The sequence below is a fragment of the Tympanuchus pallidicinctus genome, unplaced genomic scaffold (genome assembly GCF_026119805.1).
Source record: "Tympanuchus pallidicinctus isolate F22 unplaced genomic scaffold, pur_lepc_1.0 scaffold5, whole genome shotgun sequence".
Taxonomy (NCBI): Eukaryota; Metazoa; Chordata; class Aves; order Galliformes; family Phasianidae; genus Tympanuchus; species Tympanuchus pallidicinctus.
The window spans coordinates 72,244,353-72,263,944 of NW_026294769.1; the positions used below are offsets into that span (position 1 = coordinate 72,244,353).

At 40.9% G+C, this 19,592-nt stretch overlaps 1 protein-coding gene across 9 annotated transcripts in view; it reads right to left on the reverse strand.

Annotated features, from left to right (window-relative positions):
* Nucleotides 1-19,592, reverse strand: part of PTK2 (protein tyrosine kinase 2) — a 201,937-nt gene that overhangs the window by 122,060 nt on the left and 60,285 nt on the right. For 8 of the 9 annotated variants that reach the window (XM_052703579.1, XM_052703578.1, XM_052703577.1 and 5 more), the window contains one exon: nt 771-997. In XM_052703579.1, coding sequence (XP_052559539.1) covers nt 771-965 — 195 coding nt within the window. In that variant the 5' untranslated portion in view covers nt 966-997. Of the gene's footprint in view, nt 1-770; nt 998-12,302; nt 12,375-19,592 lie in introns of those variants that run through there. The other variant, XM_052703581.1, reaches the window with a different exon arrangement.

Genomic DNA, 19,592 nt, shown 5'->3' on the forward strand with positions numbered 1-19,592 from the left:
GTTTACCTTTTTTTTTACTTTCACAGCATCACAGAATGGCCTGGGATGGAAAGGACCTCAAGGATCATCAAGTTCCAAACCCTCCAATGCATGAAGGGCAGCCAACCTCTTCTTTTAATACCAAACCAGGCTGCCCAGGGCCCCATCCAACCTGGCCTTGAACACCTCCAGGGACGGGGCATCCACAGCCTCTCTGGGCAGCCTGTTCCAGCACCTCACCATTCTCTCTGTAAAGAACTTCCTCTGACATCCAACCTAAATCTTCCCTCCTTCAACTTAAAACCATTTCCCCTTGTCCTGCTATTATCTACCCTTTCAAACAGTTGACCTCCCTACTTCTTTTAATAAAGAACAAGAAGAAAGCCATTTGATACCTCTCCTCTCCTACATTTCCTCCCATCACCACACAGAATTTTGGGGAATACAAAGTGGTAAATGTTGAATGACGTAAGTCAGTAGTAGTATTTAAACTGACAACCAGCTCTAGAAATTTCAAGTTTCTGTTCTGCAAAAGGGGAAGACTTCTTCTGTTTCCTCAAGGCAGTAAACTATCATCCATCAATTTCCACAGCTCTTCCCCTCTCTCCCCAAAGGAAAGTTGGTACCACTTAAAGCCTTTTCCAAAAATTACTGAAAGCATACAACAGGTAAAGATTGTTTCAAAATAAACAGTGAATCTTCTGTGTTTCCTGGTTTCCAGATTTCACCTTTTGAGGGTAAAGTTTGCATTTAACCTAAGGAGGGCAGGAGAACACTAAAACCAGACTTACTCGAACATCAGTAGCATCTCCATGCCGGATAATACTGGCCCACGTCGTTGGCTCACTGCTGGTTTCAAAGTAGTGAAAAACCTTTAGGACTCGCTCCATGGCCCCTGGGGAACGCTCCATCCCAGTACCGAGGTGCGTCTTTGCACTTGAACTTGGTGTATGATTCAAGTTTGGATCAAGGTAAGCTGCTGCCATGGTTTTGCTAGATGCTAGGTATCTGTCATATTCTGGAAAAGGGAAACAGAAAATAAATTAACTTTCATTATGCCCGAATTCTTAGACTGATTCAGACAAAACATTTATTGCAAATTCTGCAGGACTAATTTTTAAGGCTAATTTAATTGCTTATTCGGAGCTCCCTACTAGAACAGTTTACTAAAACAAAATCTATTCAGAGTAGTATCAAAAAAATGGTGAACCTCACAGAGTACATCAATCTAATGTGTACAGCACACATAACAGAAGCGGTATCTTATACAAGACTTCTTCCTTCACTTTCTGTATCTTGATCCAGTCATCCTCCTTTGAAGAGCAAATGCTGACTTCCAGTTTTACCAGGAGCTCCCACTGCCAGGACCACTCACTCAAAGTTGGCCATACAGAAGCCCAAAGACTGGCACTGGGAAACCCTGACACCCAAGACACAAATCCGAATCTATATGATGGCGACGCACACCAACACCAGCCTCCCCAGTTTAATGCTAAGACCATAGAAGATCAGTCTTCTATAAATCAGATCAGATTTTCAGCTATTCTGGGACGCAGTGGAACTCAGACCATTCAGAGTGAAATTCATCCTTCAACGAGGCACCATGAAGATCACCACTGAACGCCCTCCCAGCAACTGTGGTAGAACAATGTGGCACAGGCTGCCCACAGAAGCTGAAGATGCCCCATCGCTGGAGGCTTTCAAGGCCAGGTTTGATGGCAGTCTGATCTGGTGGGTGGCAACCCTGCCCATGGCAGGGCATGGGAACTGGGTGGGGTTTAAGATCCCTTCCAACCCAAGTCATTCTACTATTCTACATACTGCTATGTCACTGACTTTTTGTTTTGTTTCCAAGTGATTTTCGTATCTAGCGGCAAAAGACACAGCCAACAGTATGAACCTGTATCTCAAAGAAGCAAAAAACTGCATCCTGGCTACTGCTGCAAATTTGTCCACAATGAGCAGATGGTATCTGAGAAATCAATACCGAACAAGAGACAAAAAGAGAAAACAATACATTTTCCTTTGCTTGATACAGCCTTAGGAATCATCTCAGTCTGCTGGCTGCAAACAACAAAGATCAATGAGCTGAGCTGTCAGGGCTGCACAAGTGCACCAAGAATTTCAGCGCCTCTTCCTTGCACAGTGAACACAGCAGGAAGGCAGTCGATCAAATGTGGAAATGCTAAAGAACAACAAGCTTGATCTTTTGGGCACGGTACAGTGAATGCCTCCGAGTAGTAAAGTTGTCTTGGGAAAGAGTCAGAAGGAGAAGAGAGTGAAATTGCTTTAGTCTCTACCACTGTTGAATATCTGAGTATATCCTAATACCAGACCAAGCTATCCAGGGCCCCATCCTACCTGGCCCTGAGCACCTCCAAGGCAAGGAGCTACAGCACAAGGTGAGAGGAAGCCAACAGACTACCTGCACAGTTTGACAGTAGGACTTTTTCAGTAAATCAGAGGGAATCACATCCACCCAGAGCTGTACAAAGTTCAAGTTGGCAATACTGGGTCAGACAAAGGCCTCAGATGCAAGCCCTTAGGGAAGGTAAGCATAGGCCAACAAGTGGAAGACAGTTCTCCCAAATACTTCCCATGCCTGATACTTGAGGGAATTCCTATACCTGCTCATTGCTGGCTCTGGGAACAGACTGATGAAACTAAAGTGCTCTCAACAAATCCTATACTTATTTATAAATCCTTCCTTCTGTCCACTCTACACCAACAAATACAGATCAGAAAGCAAAATCTTTTGTTTTATCCTCACAGAAGGAGCTTGCAAGCTGTTTTCATAAAAACCTTTCATAAAAAAAAGCTGAAGCAGGTCTAACAATCCTCCTCTTGGCAGACGAAGACCAACACATCATGACCTTCTGCAAAGCTCCTCTCCTGTAATGTGAAATTGGGCTGTAAAACTCCAACAGAGGAGACTGGGGAGCAGCCTAAAGGCAACTCCCTTGGCCAAAGTCCTAACTGCTCTCAACAGTGTAATGACTAAGAATTAAATAGCAGTTTTCTGCTCAACTTGGGCCACTTTTAACTTTTTGCTATTAAGCTCTGCTTCCTTTAAAACCTACTACACTACCCCAAAGTCACTAGTAAAAACACTGAGTGTTATACGTCAAGCTTACCCACAACAAACAGTAGAAGAAAATCACTGCAAACCAAAGCAACATGAGGATTTCTTTTTTTTTTTTTTTGGCCACGGGGAACAAGAAGAACACCTGCTTTAATGTTTATGTGTAGCATGTCATCAAGTTAACAGACAAATTTAACAGATTTTCTTTGGCAGGAAAAGGGAGAAAAGCTACAAGGAGAAGCAGAAAAGTATTTTGAGTGTCTAACCACAGATTTATTACGGACAGTCTATATCCCTTGAGAGCTGCAAACAGAGAAGTGATGAAAGACATCAGTTTTATACACAGAAGTGCTCTTACCATAATTTCAGTGGATAAAAAAAACACTTATGACAGAGGGAATTTCTAAATATGCATCATCTTGAGGAGAAAATCCAGAATCCAGCATTGAGGACCATCCTAGGTACAGGATATGGTCAGTACTCACAGCATTTCACAGGACAGAAGCATTGAAAGGTAAAACAACTTCGTACTACAAGTCAGACAAGCACTTTTCCTTAAAAATTTCATCATCTTTGGGTTCTTTACAACTTTCAACTTTTAAAAACACCAGTGCTTTCTTTACAAGGTAACAAAAAGGCAGTAAATTCGGATAGCTCTTAAGTTACAGAAACACATGCCATAGCTCTGGTTATGGATCTATTAACTTAACCATTAAAACCAGCCCCTGGTTTTGAGTTTATGATGTGACTGTAAAGCTTTGCCCTTGGCCAAAATTTTGTAAAACATAACTGCTCTTCTCTTAAGGACAGTTTGACGACTGTTTTACAAGATCTGCTTGGTTATTATAAGATGCAAAGAGAGCTAAGGTGACCAAACAAAGATGCTTACTTCAGCTTTTCTACATTCCAGTCAGGTTTGTAATCTCACAAAACAGACAGATCAGCTTTAGTCCTCTTGGTATTAACCAGACAGGCAGGAGGCTATTATACAGCAGAAATGAGCTACTTTGTTCTGACTTTATTCTGCCTGGTTTTATTGGGTACTGTGATGATAAAGGAGCAGAGGCACATCAAGCCCAATGGTCAACCTGTTTGTATGCAGAGCTGAGTGTTATCTCTCCCTCTGGGCTTCCAAGATGAGAAGCTATCAATCTCCCAGTTCACACAGCGTACAATAAAAAAAAAAAACACAACACAACAAAACCAACATTATTTCCCAGTACTACAACAACTTATTCCATGCTTCAGGAAGAGTGGAGCAAAGCCATCCTGGCCTGCTGATATTAGGTGATTCTGCCAAGATGCTATAAGCTGTTCCCAAATCACAATGTGCGTTATCATTTTGATAACCTGCTATCATCTGGCAGAATAGCTGAGGAATGTAAATGGAAGACACTGAAGTGAGGTCAGAAGAGCCTTTATTATTATTATTATTGAAAACCAAACAAAACCACACTGCACAGCAAGGAAGCACTGCTGACCTTGCTTGTGCTTTTCTTTTTTTTTTTTTTTTTTTAATTCGATTTTAAATGGCGGCCGTTTTCACTACTGATATCTGAATAAATCACAATAAAGTTGTTTTTATTTTCTCAAAAACACAAAGTTATGAGTTCACTAACTGAATGACTTCTAAAAATCTGTTCACAACTCACTCACTGCTCAACTTAATTCCTGCTGACAACTTACCACCACTGCATATTCCCCACATTTGATGACTGCAATGGAAACAAAGTCAATATTATGACTTCTGGCAGTACAAACAATCAAAGCTCAAAGTCATACTTCACCACCAGCTCTGAGTACTGAGAAATGAAATCCCTTCCACTAACGAGACAGTCAAAAGAAGTCATAACAAATATTTAAATCCATTAATAAAGTGTTAAGTAGTCTGATAGAGTCAACCTTTTCAACGTCAAAAATGTCTGCACTACTAGCAAATGGATAATATATGGAAAATAAGTTACTCAATACAAGACTTGGCACGTGGCCATCAACATGATGCCAACAAGTTTGTCTGACAAGGAACTGAGCTATAATTATTGACACTATGACTTCATCATAACCTTTACAACTACGGTGAAGTTTTTATAGTGTTGCTGAGGTGAACCCATCTCCGGCTTGAAGACACCCAAATCTATGACAATGTCTAGAAGAGAGCTCCAGGGGACCTCATCCACGTGTATAAATACCTGACAGGGAGGGAATAATGAAGATGAAGTGAGGCTCCTCTCCATGGTGCTCAGTGAGACGACAATGACCAACAATAAAAACCCAGCAAATTGGTGAGGGCTAAATTAATAATTCCTCCCACACTACAACCATATAATTGCTCAGGTGGGAAAAGACCTTAAAGATCATCAAGTCCAGCCACGAAGTGAAACAACAGCCAACTTCAAGCTCAAAATGGGAAAAGCATTTTGGAAGGGCAAGCCTGAGATCTCAAAATACTTATCAGAGGATATACTAAGTTCTTAAAACACTTCATAATGGGTCATGGAGGGATTGCAATCCCTCTGTAATTTTACCAGAATACCCAGGTTATGCTCTCTGTATGTACTATGTAGATCAGGTTAGATTATTAGCCTTTTTGAACAATAAAGCCCATCAGCAACGTCTCTCACATCACACAGTAAACACATTGTGAATTTAAAGCCCAATCCATTTTCACAGTTTGCATTAAATCCTGTTGCAGCTCACCTTGCAAACACTAATTTGTCTATCTCACTCCCATAGAAACTGAGGAAATAAGGCATAATTTTAAGTACTTCTCCCAGTACAAAACTTGCATTTTCAGGGGTCTGCACCAAGTTTTCCACACCGCTGATTCTTTTGATACATCATCTCCTGATATCATTTGTTGTTGTTGAGTTTCTTTGTATTTATGTATCAAAAGGTTTGGGACAGATGGATGACTCCCTATCACTGGGATACTTACAAAACCCCGTTTCTCCTAAGGAAACAGTCAACATATTCTACTTGCCGAGGGTCCCATGACACAGCTGCATACACAGAGTTAGGACACAGTCACATTCCCAAAAGACTGGATAGAATAAAAAGCACAAGTAGATACCTATAATCACATCCCCGTGAATTTAACAAAGAAAAATGTGAGGAAGCTTTTAGCTTTCTGATTTCAAACTGGATATAAAAAGAGAAAGAAAAAAGTATTTCTTCCTATAACAGTCATTTTGCCTTCAGAAACAGTCAATATATTTAAGCCATTTCCATAAGTCATATTGGAACCTCCCTGTTTATTTCCTGTTGAACTTATTTTTCTTGTTTTTCTTTCAGTTAATGCTGTTGTTCAAAAGCAAGAGGAAAAAAAGCTGTAATTCTCTTCTCCTTCCAGTCAAATTCACTCCCCTGGTTAACACTTTCTATAGCTACATGTCCAGGAACACACATCCCTTGACATCTCCTCTCTGGATGCTTCCTGATGATCACATCTCATAAATATATTTATTTTCAAGTTCACTAATTGTGATCAGAAGCACTTTAGCTCCCCAGGTCAAAAAAGTACGAAGCAAGCTGGCCAGACACATTAAAAGCATTTCAATAATGAGTTCTTGTTATCTGTTTTAGTCCAAACTGACACATCAACAATTTCACTATCAATATGAAATGGAAGAATAGTCCAAAACTGACAACTGCTGACCATTTTCTTTCCTTTGGAATGCTGCCTTTAACAGTTAAACTCAAGGTCTTAGTTCAGTACAAGGTAAAAATTTATAGTCTCTTTCCTAACACACAATCACGTATTTTAGAAAAACACCAAAAGGTCAAAATGAAAAATATAATAGAGACCAAAGTGAAAACAAGATTAGCATCGCAAGCCGCAAACGTGCAGAAAACGTACTTCAATTGTATCAATGTTTCAGGAGATTAAATGTTCAGGGGAAGCACAAAGAGATAATTCACAGAAAACGTGAGCTACGAGAACTGTACGAAATGAAGCAATACCACATCCTTCAGCCTGAACGGGAGGCAAGCACATCTCAGCAAAAAAATCCATTAGTAAGTATACCCATCCTAGACTAGCTGAAACAAGGGCCGATGTCATGCTCAGCTGCTGTTAGTGATGGCTGTCTCAAGAACCTTTAAATCACTTTTGATTTAAGAAGTATTTGCCTATTATTCAGGAGCCACTGCACCTCAGGATAGAAAGATGGAGAAAAAATTTCAAGAATATTGACAAGGAGCTGAGCTATGTCTACTGTTAAGCAGTAATCCAAGCTTCAGTAAGATGTCTTGCAATATTCAATATGGCAGCCTTTCCCAAATCCATGGGGTAAGTCCTGACATACCTCAAAGGCTGGGTTTAACCCAATTCTCTTGCAACACTGTTGTATAACCAGCAGTACTCAGCAACTCCCTTTGGAGTCAGCACCAATTCCTAGTTGCAATATTAAAGGACATGATAATGAGAAAATATCATCTGAGTTGGGAATAAAAGAAAATCCATGTCTTCAATTAGAACAAGGTGTCCAGCCAGATACTTGCTTCAGTTTTCAGCACCATTCCAAATGCCCACTGTAATCCATTGGTACCACTGAATTCCACATACACCCCAATCCTTTCTTATAGCTTTAACTGTTGACCTTCTGAATCTCTTTGGCAAGGTATACAGTATTATAACTGATTATAACAGTATTATAACTTTCCCAAAAACTCAAAACTTCAACTCTTTGAAAGGGTAGATAACAACAGGACAAGGGGAAATGGTTTTCAGGTGAAGGAGGGGAGATTTAGGTTGGATGTCAGGGAGAAGTTCTTTACAGATTGAGAGTGGTGAGGTGCTGGAACAGGTTGCCCAGAGAGGCTGTGGATGCCCCATCCCTGGAGGTGTTCAAGGCCAGGTTGGATGGGGCCCTGGGCAGCCTGGTCTGGTATTAAATGGGGAGGTTGGTGGCCGGGCTTGTGGCAGGGGGTTGGAGCTTCATGATCCTTGAGGTCCCTTCCAACCCTGGTCATTCTGTGAAAAAGCACAGAATTGAGTAGTAACAATTCTGTATTTCTACAAAAAGGCTACAACAGAATTCTACAACAGAATTCTAACTGTTGCGAAGATGCACCACTGGTTGGCAACAACCCTACTTCTGAGCATCAGAACAGGACAGTGATGCAAGCAATTGAACTTAACCATTTCAAGGACTACTTACTGAACACTGCCCACTGGAGGCCCTACATAGCACAATTTCTTCTGAACAGCTGTACAAGTAGTAAATAGAAGCAGTGAGTGTTTACTGTCTTTCCAGAATACCAAACCCAACGTGTAAGTTAGAATTAGTGATAATGAGAGCATGCTTCGAGGAGATTAGGAGCTAGACACGTCTGAACAGCTAAGGGCAGCAGTAAGGTATTTTGGCTATGCATTATCAGAGATAAAAATATTTGGCTTTTGCTACTATTTGACTTTAAACTTGCCCTTCCTAGCTTTTGGATACTGAATGATTATAGCATCCCAGCCTTTATTACACAACATTCGGCTGCGTAGGCTTTTAATTTCTGATTCACTTTGCAACAGTTTAAGTTGCCCTCATGTTATCCCTATTTTTATGAAAGCCAGAAGAGCACATCAGATAAGAGGCACTTACGTACTCGGGAAGAACAGTGCATGACAATAGTCACGTTGTCCCATTGCATGGCAATGGCCCCATTACAAAAACCAATGACCTGTAAAAAGTTTGACTTAAGTCTATTGTGGCTCAAGTGTTTTCCAGAGCCGGTAATTACAGCCTCTGTTACATACAGAGAAACGAAGAACAAAGTGATTCTTATTCAAGCGACTGAATGGTAGTTTAATGTAGGCCGACCATAAAAATTCTTCCAATTACAGCTTTTGTAGATGATATTCCTCCGCATCTCACACACACACACGAATAAGAGCAGTGCAATAGGGCACCATGGCTGCTAAATCAGTTGACTGACTTTGGCAATTCCTCACAAAGAGGGAAAACTTCAAAAAATATTGGTCTGCAGAAGAAAAAACAGCTCAATCCTCTACAGCAAAGACTGATTCTGTAGCTATTCAGCTTTATGCTTCTCATTACTTCATACTGCCCAGTGGAAGAAACCATTTGTGAACATTCTGAGAACCCAACGCACCGCTTCCTTCGCCGCCACCCCCATCAGAAGGGACAGTCTGGATCAAAACTATAACAGGTTTTGTAGCATCCACATAGGAAAGAAAACATGATACAGCCTTCCATGAAAAAAATGGTTTCAGTCTGCTCTAACCACACAGCTCTATCAATACTCAATTACGTCCAAAGCCTGTCCATCCAGGCTGTCAAAGGACATGGCAATGGCTTGGTAAGGTCTTCATGGTACGAGGCACACGAAGAAATGAAGGCAAACACTAAAAAATAAACTAAAACACAAACAAACACAAACAAGTAAGCAGGTTTCACTACCTCCACCAGAAGATGTTACACCATTTTAGAGCAGATCTGAGCATATCTTAAGATGACCCAGAAGATGAAGCTTATTTTATGGTGCACTGTTGTTTCACTATTCTTCCCTGGGGGGGAAAAAAAAATGCAATTCTTATCCAACAATCTGAACTCACAGAACAGAAACACCTGGTGGCAATAAATTGATGTTACAACAGTTCCATAAGCTTGTATTACACAGAGCTATCAACCCAGTTTTCCTTGAGTCCATGTCAGAGCATGTAGAAACATTAATACTGGAGGCTACTTAAAAATGTTTTAATAATAAAAATAAAAAATACAGTTTTTAAGATGCTGAGTAGCATTTGCCCTGAAAATAGAATCTGTTATTAGAGACCAGTAATCAAAGGAACTTTGCACATGAACTTCAGGAAGCAAGGAGTCCTCAAGCATTTGCAACCTTAATGTGCTCTTAATGTGCTTCACAGAACCACCGAAGTTGGAAAAGACCTTCAAGCTCATCCAGTCCAACCATTCACCTATCACCAACAGTACTCACTGAACCATGTTCCTCAACATGGTTTGAGCATCTTGTAAAAGCATTCCACAGTGGCTAGAGCGAAAATAGGAGGAAAAGCCTCCAGAAAAGAGAACAAATGCATTTCCATACAAAATGAGTGTTGTTTTGCCGTGACAACACACTCTCCATGCCGGATTCATCTTCTTTATGCAGCAGTATTTCACAGGCTGGAGGAACACCATTCAAATCCCGATGCAACCTGATATGGAAGTTTGCTTTAGGAAAGATCCCACAAAGGAGTAAAGCAGCAGGTATTCTAAATGAAGGATCCTTAACACATTTATGAATGAAAGTGGGGACATTCATAACGTAGAAGAGGTTCTGAGACACCTTGCTAAAGGCAGGGGTTGGAGGCCTACCATCACACAACTTCTTGCCAGCAGAGAACCATGCACAAAGTTTATTCTGTTTTAACCTCAAGGAGCAGTTCAAGACAATGAAGCTTCTTTTCTACCACAATTAATACCTAGAAACCCCACACAAAGGCAACCAAAATGCTCGGTGGCAGAGCAGCAGTTCTATTAGGGAGAACTCAAAATGCTGGAACCCATCAAATTGTGAGACCAGGAGACAGAGAAGAGGAAGAGCTTGATTAACATCTGTGGTATCTGTAAGAGGATGGATTAAATGAACCCTAAGTCCCCTGATAAAAGAATGCATTGATATTTGAATAAACTAATCTGCTAATTTTCATAGGGAAGACCTGGGAAGAAGCAGATAGTATGCTAGATGGGCCAGTGACGTGATGCATTTTTCACATTCTTCAATTCCCCAGCTTCACCTTTTGCTTCTATCACTGAAGCTGAAGAATGGTTCTCTGTCAAAGTCCAGCTGAAAGCCAGCTCAAGATACCTATCTTGAAGCTTGAGAGAGACTAAGTCTGAAAATTAAATGAAGTACCAAAAAAAAATTGAGTTTTCTTGCACAGAACAATTAGAAAAATGCAAAAACTGAGGGAAAAAAGCACACCTATGAATGTGTCAGGAAATCTACACTGTATATTCTCATCCTTAGAGGGTTTATTTGTTGTTTTGTTGCTGTTATTTTTAAGTCAAATAAGTCAAGAACAGTTCAAATTCCCATGTATAGTTTAACATTCAAATATCATTAAAAGAACTCAAGTCTGGTTTCTCAGCTCTACCTCTACAAGAAGCTGCAGACAACAAAACTGATACATGATTATTTCCAAAGAACATGCACATACATATTTGTACAGAAGTTTAAGCTCATTTTTCAAAGGAAAACAAGTTGTCACCAAAGGCTGCTGAACCAATTTAACATACCCAATTTGTCCTTGCTGCTGTCAAAGCTGCAGGGCCTGCTACCCCTTTCCTCCCTGCCAAGCCTTTCCTCATCCGCTCTGCCTGACTTGAGCAACCCTGGCTTTCCTTCTTTAGCTTCCTATTGCTACCTACACATTTTTGGAGCTGCTTTTACTTACTAAGACAGAATAAAATCTCTTCAGGTTTTTTTTTTGTTTTTGTTTTTGTTTTTTTTCTGGTTTCGTGTTAGTGGATTGTTGTTTTTGTTTATTTTTGCCACGTAAATATGGTGAAGTGGCTCAAAAAGAGCTCTAAAAAGCTCTGGAGCTACTGCAAAGGCAGCAGCAGAAGCATACAGTCAATAGCAAGGGAACAGACTTCTCATATTATATGGGTGTATCGTATATATCCATACATATCAGCTGGTGTATCAGCTCATTGCTCTTCCTGGACTACACCTGGGTGGAGTGTGGGGAAAATAAGTAGGAGACAGAGAAGCGAGAGTTGGGTTTCAGTGACATTGCTTTCTTCCATAAGCTGCACAAATCACCTGTAGTCGAAATCTGACAACTCTGAGCTTCTGACAACTAAACCATTAAATTGCACTTACTGATTTACAACACAAGGGCAAGCCAGGGGGGAGGGGAGAAATGGCAGAGCTCCAATAGGGAAAGCGAGCTCTTCTGCTATAAAGAATGAAGAGGGTGAAAATAATTCGGTTAAAATAGCAACAATTAACAGTCATGCATCATGTTCAACTTCAACCTTATTTTCCCCACTCCTTCAAGCCATTTATCAAATATCAGCCGGTACCCAGGTGCACTTGATCAACTAAATCAGCATGTGTGGATAAGACCAAGAGCCTTTAACAGTCATGTACTGGATGCTCAGTAAATGTCAGAGTGGAAAGAAAGAGGAGGAGCTGCTGATCGAAACCACTCACACAACCAGTGTAGTCTGGACCAAACTTCTACAGCATTCAGCCTTCTGGCCAAAATAACACTCACCTCCTGGTGCCTGAGCTACCTCCTCACACTGGGGTCTTGCTGACCTACGCAGTCCCCACAGACATCTTCTTCCTACCAAAGACGAATGGTTCTTTAGCTCATCAGAGCAACACCTCTGCTCCCCACCCTTCATTTTAAATGGAAGAGAATGGAAATTACAAAGGACTTTCATGCTCCATCTTAACTGTAGATAATAGAGTTATTAAGTTCAGCAAAGCTGTAATTGTCAAGTGTTTCGTTTCTGGAACAGATGTAAAAACAACTGTACAACAGACTAAGCATAAGACCTTTGATATATCAATGATAAGCAATTAATGTAAGATTACTCTCTCATTTCCTGAGTGAAGAGCAAGAGCAGCAATTTTTCTCCTATTTTCTGGGTTTGAAATGCTTGTAAACCCAACAGCCCGCAATGTTCTTCTGAGCCAATTGCCATTTAAAACCTCAATCTTTCGCAGCGTGGAGTTTTGATGGTGTTACAAAATGTCTGCAAAGGAAACCCATCAAGGTACAGAAAGTCAACTTGTGGAATACTGAACACATTCCCTGAAGTGCATCACACTCTCCTTAGCTCTACAAACTTCCACTGTTAAAAATGGAAGCATCTCCTAGCTTTGCATCAGTGCATGAGCTGAAGGCCTTGAGGGCACAGTCTGAAAAGAAAAAAAAAAAACAAAACAGGCTAACTATCCTGTTTCACTCAGAACAATGGCAATTTCCCCTAGAAACACTTAAGAGTGTTTACTAACACTGCACAGCAGTTTTTCTACTAGGATCAGAATGTATCAGGTGATAAAACTTACTGAAGAAATTCTTAAGTCCAGGAATTTGGATACAGGGCAAAAGTGGATGGAATTCCTGAGTAAAAGCATGGATAAATAAGGTTTGTTTGCATCTGATAGAAGGTAGACAAAGATAAGCAACTGTAATTTACACCCAAATCAACAAAACATCTGAGAGTTAACTACCATGGCACCAGCTACAGATATTCAGCAAAAACTCAATTAAAATGCAGCCAGGTTCTTCTGTCCCCACGCTGTACGCAAAGTGATGGACATCAAAAGGAGGTGAAAAGAAGCAAAGTGAGCAAGCAGCCGAACTATGACTTCTGCTATGACCTCCCTGCTGCCATCCCTCTATTAATGCAGCCCAGGATACTGACCAGGCTGCAAGTGCACGCTGTCAGCTCATGTTATCCTTTTTATCTACCAGGACCTCTCTGTTATCTTCTCAATCTACCAGGACTCTGCCCTTCTCTGCCGGGCTGCTCTTAAGGAGTTCTTCCCGCCAACTCAAACCAGGGGAAATTGCCCTCACCAAACACTTCCCCCACTCTATGCTATTTTTTCAAACAGACAAGAGAAGATTTTTATTTTTATTTTAAATTAATCAAATGAAACTCAAGACACAGATTTCAGAGATGCAGACAACTTGCACCTACACACAAAAAGCCAGGGCTGCTTCAGCTTCTCCATACTTCACATTCACTACGTGGCAAGTTAAAGGTTAAAACCAATTCAGACCCATCTTGCACGTATTGGTTACACTGTTTTAACAGCATCTGAAAGCAGAGAACTTCCAATATTATTTTGAAATAGCTACTTCACTCGCATGCCTGCTTTCAATTTTTCATCTTCCACAAAATACTTGATATTAAAAAGTCATTTGAATAACCAGAGTTGATGCTTTTACAGACCAGGTAAGTGTCCAGAATTAAAAAAAAAAACACCACAAAAAACAAATTTTATTCCTCATTTGCCAGGAGACAGACATACTTTTTGAGCTTTCTTCTGTGAGATTTTAATTAAGAGAAGCACAATGTGTAGCAGCATGCTATCTCTACCTTGCATATTACCTTGCTGTGTTCTGTCACTGCATCAGGTGTAAGAAGTGGCAGTATAGGATGAGGGGGAATAGTTTTAAACTGAGACAGGGGAGGTTTAGGTTAGATATTAGGAGGAAGTTTTTCACACAGAGGGTGGTGAGGCACTGGCACAGGTTGCCCAAGGAGGCTGTGGATGCCCCATCCCTGGAGGCATTCAAGGCCAGGCTGGATGTGGCTCTGGGCAGCCTGGTCTGCTGGTTGGTGACCCTGCACATAGCAGGGGGTTGAAACCAGATGATCACTGTGGTCCTTTTCAACCCAGGCCATCCTATGATATGATATTTTTGGAGAAGGTTTGTCAGTTCTCATAGGACACATCTCACAGGAGAGATTTAAATTCTTTGCTTCTCTGCTTTTATAAGAAGTTAATATTAATAGAGATATAACAAATTGCTTTGAAAATATTCCTAAGAATAAGATGCTGTTTTGAAAGAAAACTATGAACTTATAAATCAAGTTATTATAACATTTATGTATTCTCCTCTTACACACTAACCAAAACAGCACACAGAGATAGTACAAATAGCATCACCGTGCCTAAAAGGAGTAAAAGCAAAAAGGAAAAAATGCAAAGTAGTAGTAATCAAAGCCAGAAATAATACTGTGCAGAAAAACTCAATGCCAAATGACACTGTGCCACTGATGTCAAAGCAAACATATGTCATAACGAACAGAAATCAGCAACCTGAGGCACTTGAGATCCACTCCTGTCCAGCTCAGCCCTTATTTTGCCAAGCAGTGAGCATGCTTGTGCACTTCCAGCAGAACAGCAAGTTTAATGGCCTCCTATGGTCAGGTGGTAAGCACTGGAGCAGACATCCCGATGAGAAGGGAGGAAGCCTCCAATGCCTGAGAGGGCTTGGTCCCAGCTCTAGAAATGTGTAAAAAACTGCACAGTCAGTCACAAAGGACACGTTTTATGAGCAAGTTTATTGCCTTACTGTAGGATGGCTGTCCTTGTGAGGAAAAGAAGGAGAACAGCTTACGTGGTATTTATTTTTCCCATTGGAGAAGAAGAATGAGTCTGAGTTTTCAATTCCATCAGAACTGGAGCAATATTAACGTGGGTGCAGACTGGATATGAACAGTGAGGAAAGTATTAAAAAAAAAGAAGGAAAAATATTCTCTCCACGATTTTTTATGGCAGTAAGTTACAAAAAGCAATCCAGCTCCTGTTTATATGGCCATTTCAGGGATGAACCATCGAGTACATCACAGACAGACAAATTCAGGTTCCTGACAATTGACCTGTCCTAGGTCAAGGCATCATCCACAACAACCAAAATGAATGCTTCCAAACACAACTTATTTCCAAGGAATTGCAGTGCACACAACCTCCCACTAAGTTCCTACCACTGAACAAGAGAACAGCGATTGCTTCAGACATCACAGATCAATTCTTTTAAAAACAGCATTAAAATTAATGACAGCATACCAACACCTTTCATACAGCATACAAACCCCTAAGCACACAATACAGGCAAGTACACAAGTAAAACTACTGAGCTGAAGTTCAGCATTGTGCCTCAAGTCTGCCTGTTTTTTACATCTCCAACCAGCAGCTTGTGCTGAACTTCACTCAGTTGATAACATCATAAAGAAAAAAGAGCTGTGAGTACAAGCCTGAGAGCTGCCTTCATTCTGCTCTCTGCTCAAGATGCACAAACCACTGCGACTCAGCAAATGAGGACAGTACTTGAGATACTCAACATCAGCATCCTTAATACCTCAAAATGGTATATTCTGTATTCCTAACTTTGTATCTAAGTACAATCCTGTCTTACAACCAGCTTCAAAGATGTGTATTATTCATTTGTGAAGAGCTGCAGCTCCAGAACCATCAACAGGATCACCCTGTGGATTTTCTCCCTCATAGAAAGAATTTCACTCCTTTCTGAGATTCTTAAGCCCACACCCTCCCACTCTGGTTAATTCTACTTGGTCTTGACCATGATTTTCATATTCAAGATAAAATAACCAAATGGAGATAAACCTAAACTACACGAACACGAGCGTTGTTTTTCTGTGCTGAACAAACACTCTAAAGTCACACAGTTGAATCACAGATTAATGGAAACTCCTCACATTCATTTCAAGCAACTCCATAAGCAGCCACCACGTTTAAAAAAAGAATCACAATGGGTTGAAAGGATCAAAACACTATTTTTGCTTTGTCTTCAATTAATAAAATACACAATATCCACAAAAAACAATTCCATTCTTCAGTTTTTGGAGCTTATTTATTTATTTAAGCTAAAAGTGACCTAAGTATCATAAGCCAATCACTGTGTATTGTTTAAATAGGAGCAGGTACAGACTGTGATCTGCACTGACCAAACTGCTTATATATGACATATGTAACCTAAATGATGTGCAGAAGTGCTTAACTATGGAACTGTGGCTTACCAGGCAGCCACACTCACAGCAAGTGCTGCTGCTCCTACTGCAATGCATTCATTTCCATGAAAGCATGCAGCAAACTTAAAACTTCACAAACATCAGCTTCAAAAAGAAGCAAGGTATGACAGATAAGAGCAATATTCCGCTTGAATTTTGACTGATTAACAAATGATACTTAAAACTGTTTAAGATATACTAACTTGGCACTTCAAATATCACATCCAGCATTACCAGCCTATGCAGGCTACATGGTTTTACTAAGAAGTTCACTGCAGCCAAAACTAGAAACAATTTGTTCTGGTTTTTATCTGATATTGAGCCTACTGAATTCCCAAAACGACTTTAAAAGGAAAAACAAATAATGAGCATTTTCCCACCGAGATACTGATCATGCCTTGTATCCACTTACATACACATATCAGCAACGTGACTGAAGAAACTTAGCAGCAGAAGTATAAAAGTGCCAATCCTTCCTTTCAAGGACAAACCAGGAATGGTGCTGCAGCACCTTCTTCACTTTACTCAAGGTAAGTCCAGGCATTGAATTCTCTAATTACCACAAATGCAAAAAAAAAAATAAAAGTCTTAGTATTAAGAAAACATTTAGGAACACATATGAAAACCTCTACCATTTGCTGAAACCTACAGCTGATTTACAGAACAGACTTCAGTCTATTAACATGCTAGGATGAATCACAGACTGAGGGAACATCCCAGGTTAGAAGGGAACTACAAGCATCATGCAATCCAACTCCTGGCTCCACAAAAGAACAACACTGTTCCAACCATAAATTTGAGAGCCGGTCCAAACACTCCCTGAACTCCAGCAGCTGGGGGCCGTGCCCACTGCCCTGGGCAGGCTGTTCCATGCCCACCACCCTCTGCTGCAGAACCTTTCCCTGACCCCCAACTGCCCCTGTACTGACACAGCTCCATGCATTCTTTGGGGTCCTGTCGCCGGAGAGCAGAGCTCAGTGCTGTTCCTCTGCTCCCCGTGAGGAGCTGCAGCTGCCATCAGGCCTCCCCTCAGCCTGCTCTGAACAAACCAAGGGACCCCAGCCTCCTCATCTACCTTGTGCTCCAGACTCTTCTCCATCTTCGTAGCTTTCCTCTGGACTCTCTAATAGTTTTTTTGGTAGTTTTTTTTTTTTTTCTTTGAAGGATGTACATCAGGATACAAGTCACTGCTCTCCTTGCCATCCATAGAATAAAAGCAGCACACACGAACAGCTTCACAATGCTACCGGCTGAAGGACACTCAAGATGCACCTATCTGAGCAGCACCTTTATCTTCTAGTAAAGGGCTAGGATGGATATCTACAGCAGATGCCTGCTTCCATTTCAAAGGTAGAGCTATACTTAATCATAGATCAGAGTTCTTTGAAGCCAGCCTTTTAATTCTGCCCATATTATTCCAGTCTGCTGCAATCAAACACCTGAATGGACAAAAAGCTGCCGCTGAGTCGACTGGCAGCACAAGTTGTTGTATGCGAATCAGCCGCTGCGATCAAGTGGAAAAGGTTGCTCTGGTCTAAAGCATCTTTGTTACAACTCTGCTTCAGTTTATCTCAAGCAACCATCATGTCACAGCCGAGACAAAACCTCCTTTGAATGAAATACACTAAGATTTCAGAAATACGATTCCTATTGCTATCTCCTAATAACAGCAGGGACAACAGACCGCAGCTGAGCTGCAATCATGATACAGCAGAAGGCCTCTGAGCAGAATGCAAACCCTATTGCTCCTTACCTTCAGAAGCCAGCTGTGAAGCTTCAGGAATACATCTAGCTCCCTCCCATCCTCCTGCCTAGAAATAAAGATCTACCTTGACTGCAGACCATCATCCACCCAGCAGCTAATTGTTAAGAACAGCTTTGTTTGCCAAAGTGATTTTTATAAGTCCTATTAAAGAACAAAACAGCAGTAAAAACCCATGACCAACTATTAGCAGCGTAGCATCATTAAGAAGCTATAATCATTAGAAGTTTTAAATATGGATGGCTTCAGCCAAATCCTTATAGTTACAAGAAAGCACGTGATGATCATTAGTCTGATAACACAGTATCACAGGCTATAAAGAACATGGTGATAAAGGTGACTTCTGGAAGTCTGAGAAACAAAAATCACCCATCACTTTCTAGAGAAGTTACTGTTCCAGTATCTCTTCTGATCCCTAAAGGAAACTGCTGTATTTTCAAGGGCACATTTGGCTAAAAGGTGAAACATCAAATGCTGGATGCATATGAGAAGCTACAACTATTCAACTTCCTTTGACAAAATATGAAGTTTAAGTCAAAACTTAGCTTTTAGTCTCCAAATGCCACACTTCAGGTTATCGTGTTTTTCACTTGCTGGTACACCTTTCCACAGCTCTTCGCTGTGAGCTGTTCCCCAGAAATGTTTGGTTCCATGCACATAGGATGGAACCAACAACAGCAAAACCAAATGTCACAAACTTTTCATCCTCTGGTTACTCAAAATGAGGAAACGTATAGCATGGAGAAGCTATTATTTTCCTTAGGAATTGCCTCAATAAAGCAATACCTCAGTAAAGAGGTCTGTATACTTCATGCACAGAATGAGTGCAATTTAAACTAAAGAAGCAAACCAAAGGATTGTGCTCAGTTTTTAAGGATCAGAAATCTTTTCCAGGCAAAACAGAGTCATGGAAAGCAGAGGTGGTGCTGGGGAGAAGGAAGCGATCCCTCTCCTGGCAGCGGAACAGAACTTAGTTATCACATGAAAAAAAAAAAAAGGGAGTTTGTCTACAGATGATTTTCAACACGGTGACTCAGCAGAACTGAATTCTGCCCAGGAAAACTTCCTGACATCTTTGCTCAACAATGTCCAATGTGAAAATCCAACCTCTTCCTGTGAAGAAAGTGTCACACCCCATGCTGGGCATCAGCAGTTAACCCCATGCTCAGCAATCCCCATCCTTCCCCATCAGAAGGAACTGGTCCCAGTACCTTTAACAGATTCACCAGTAGATAGTGGTGCTGAT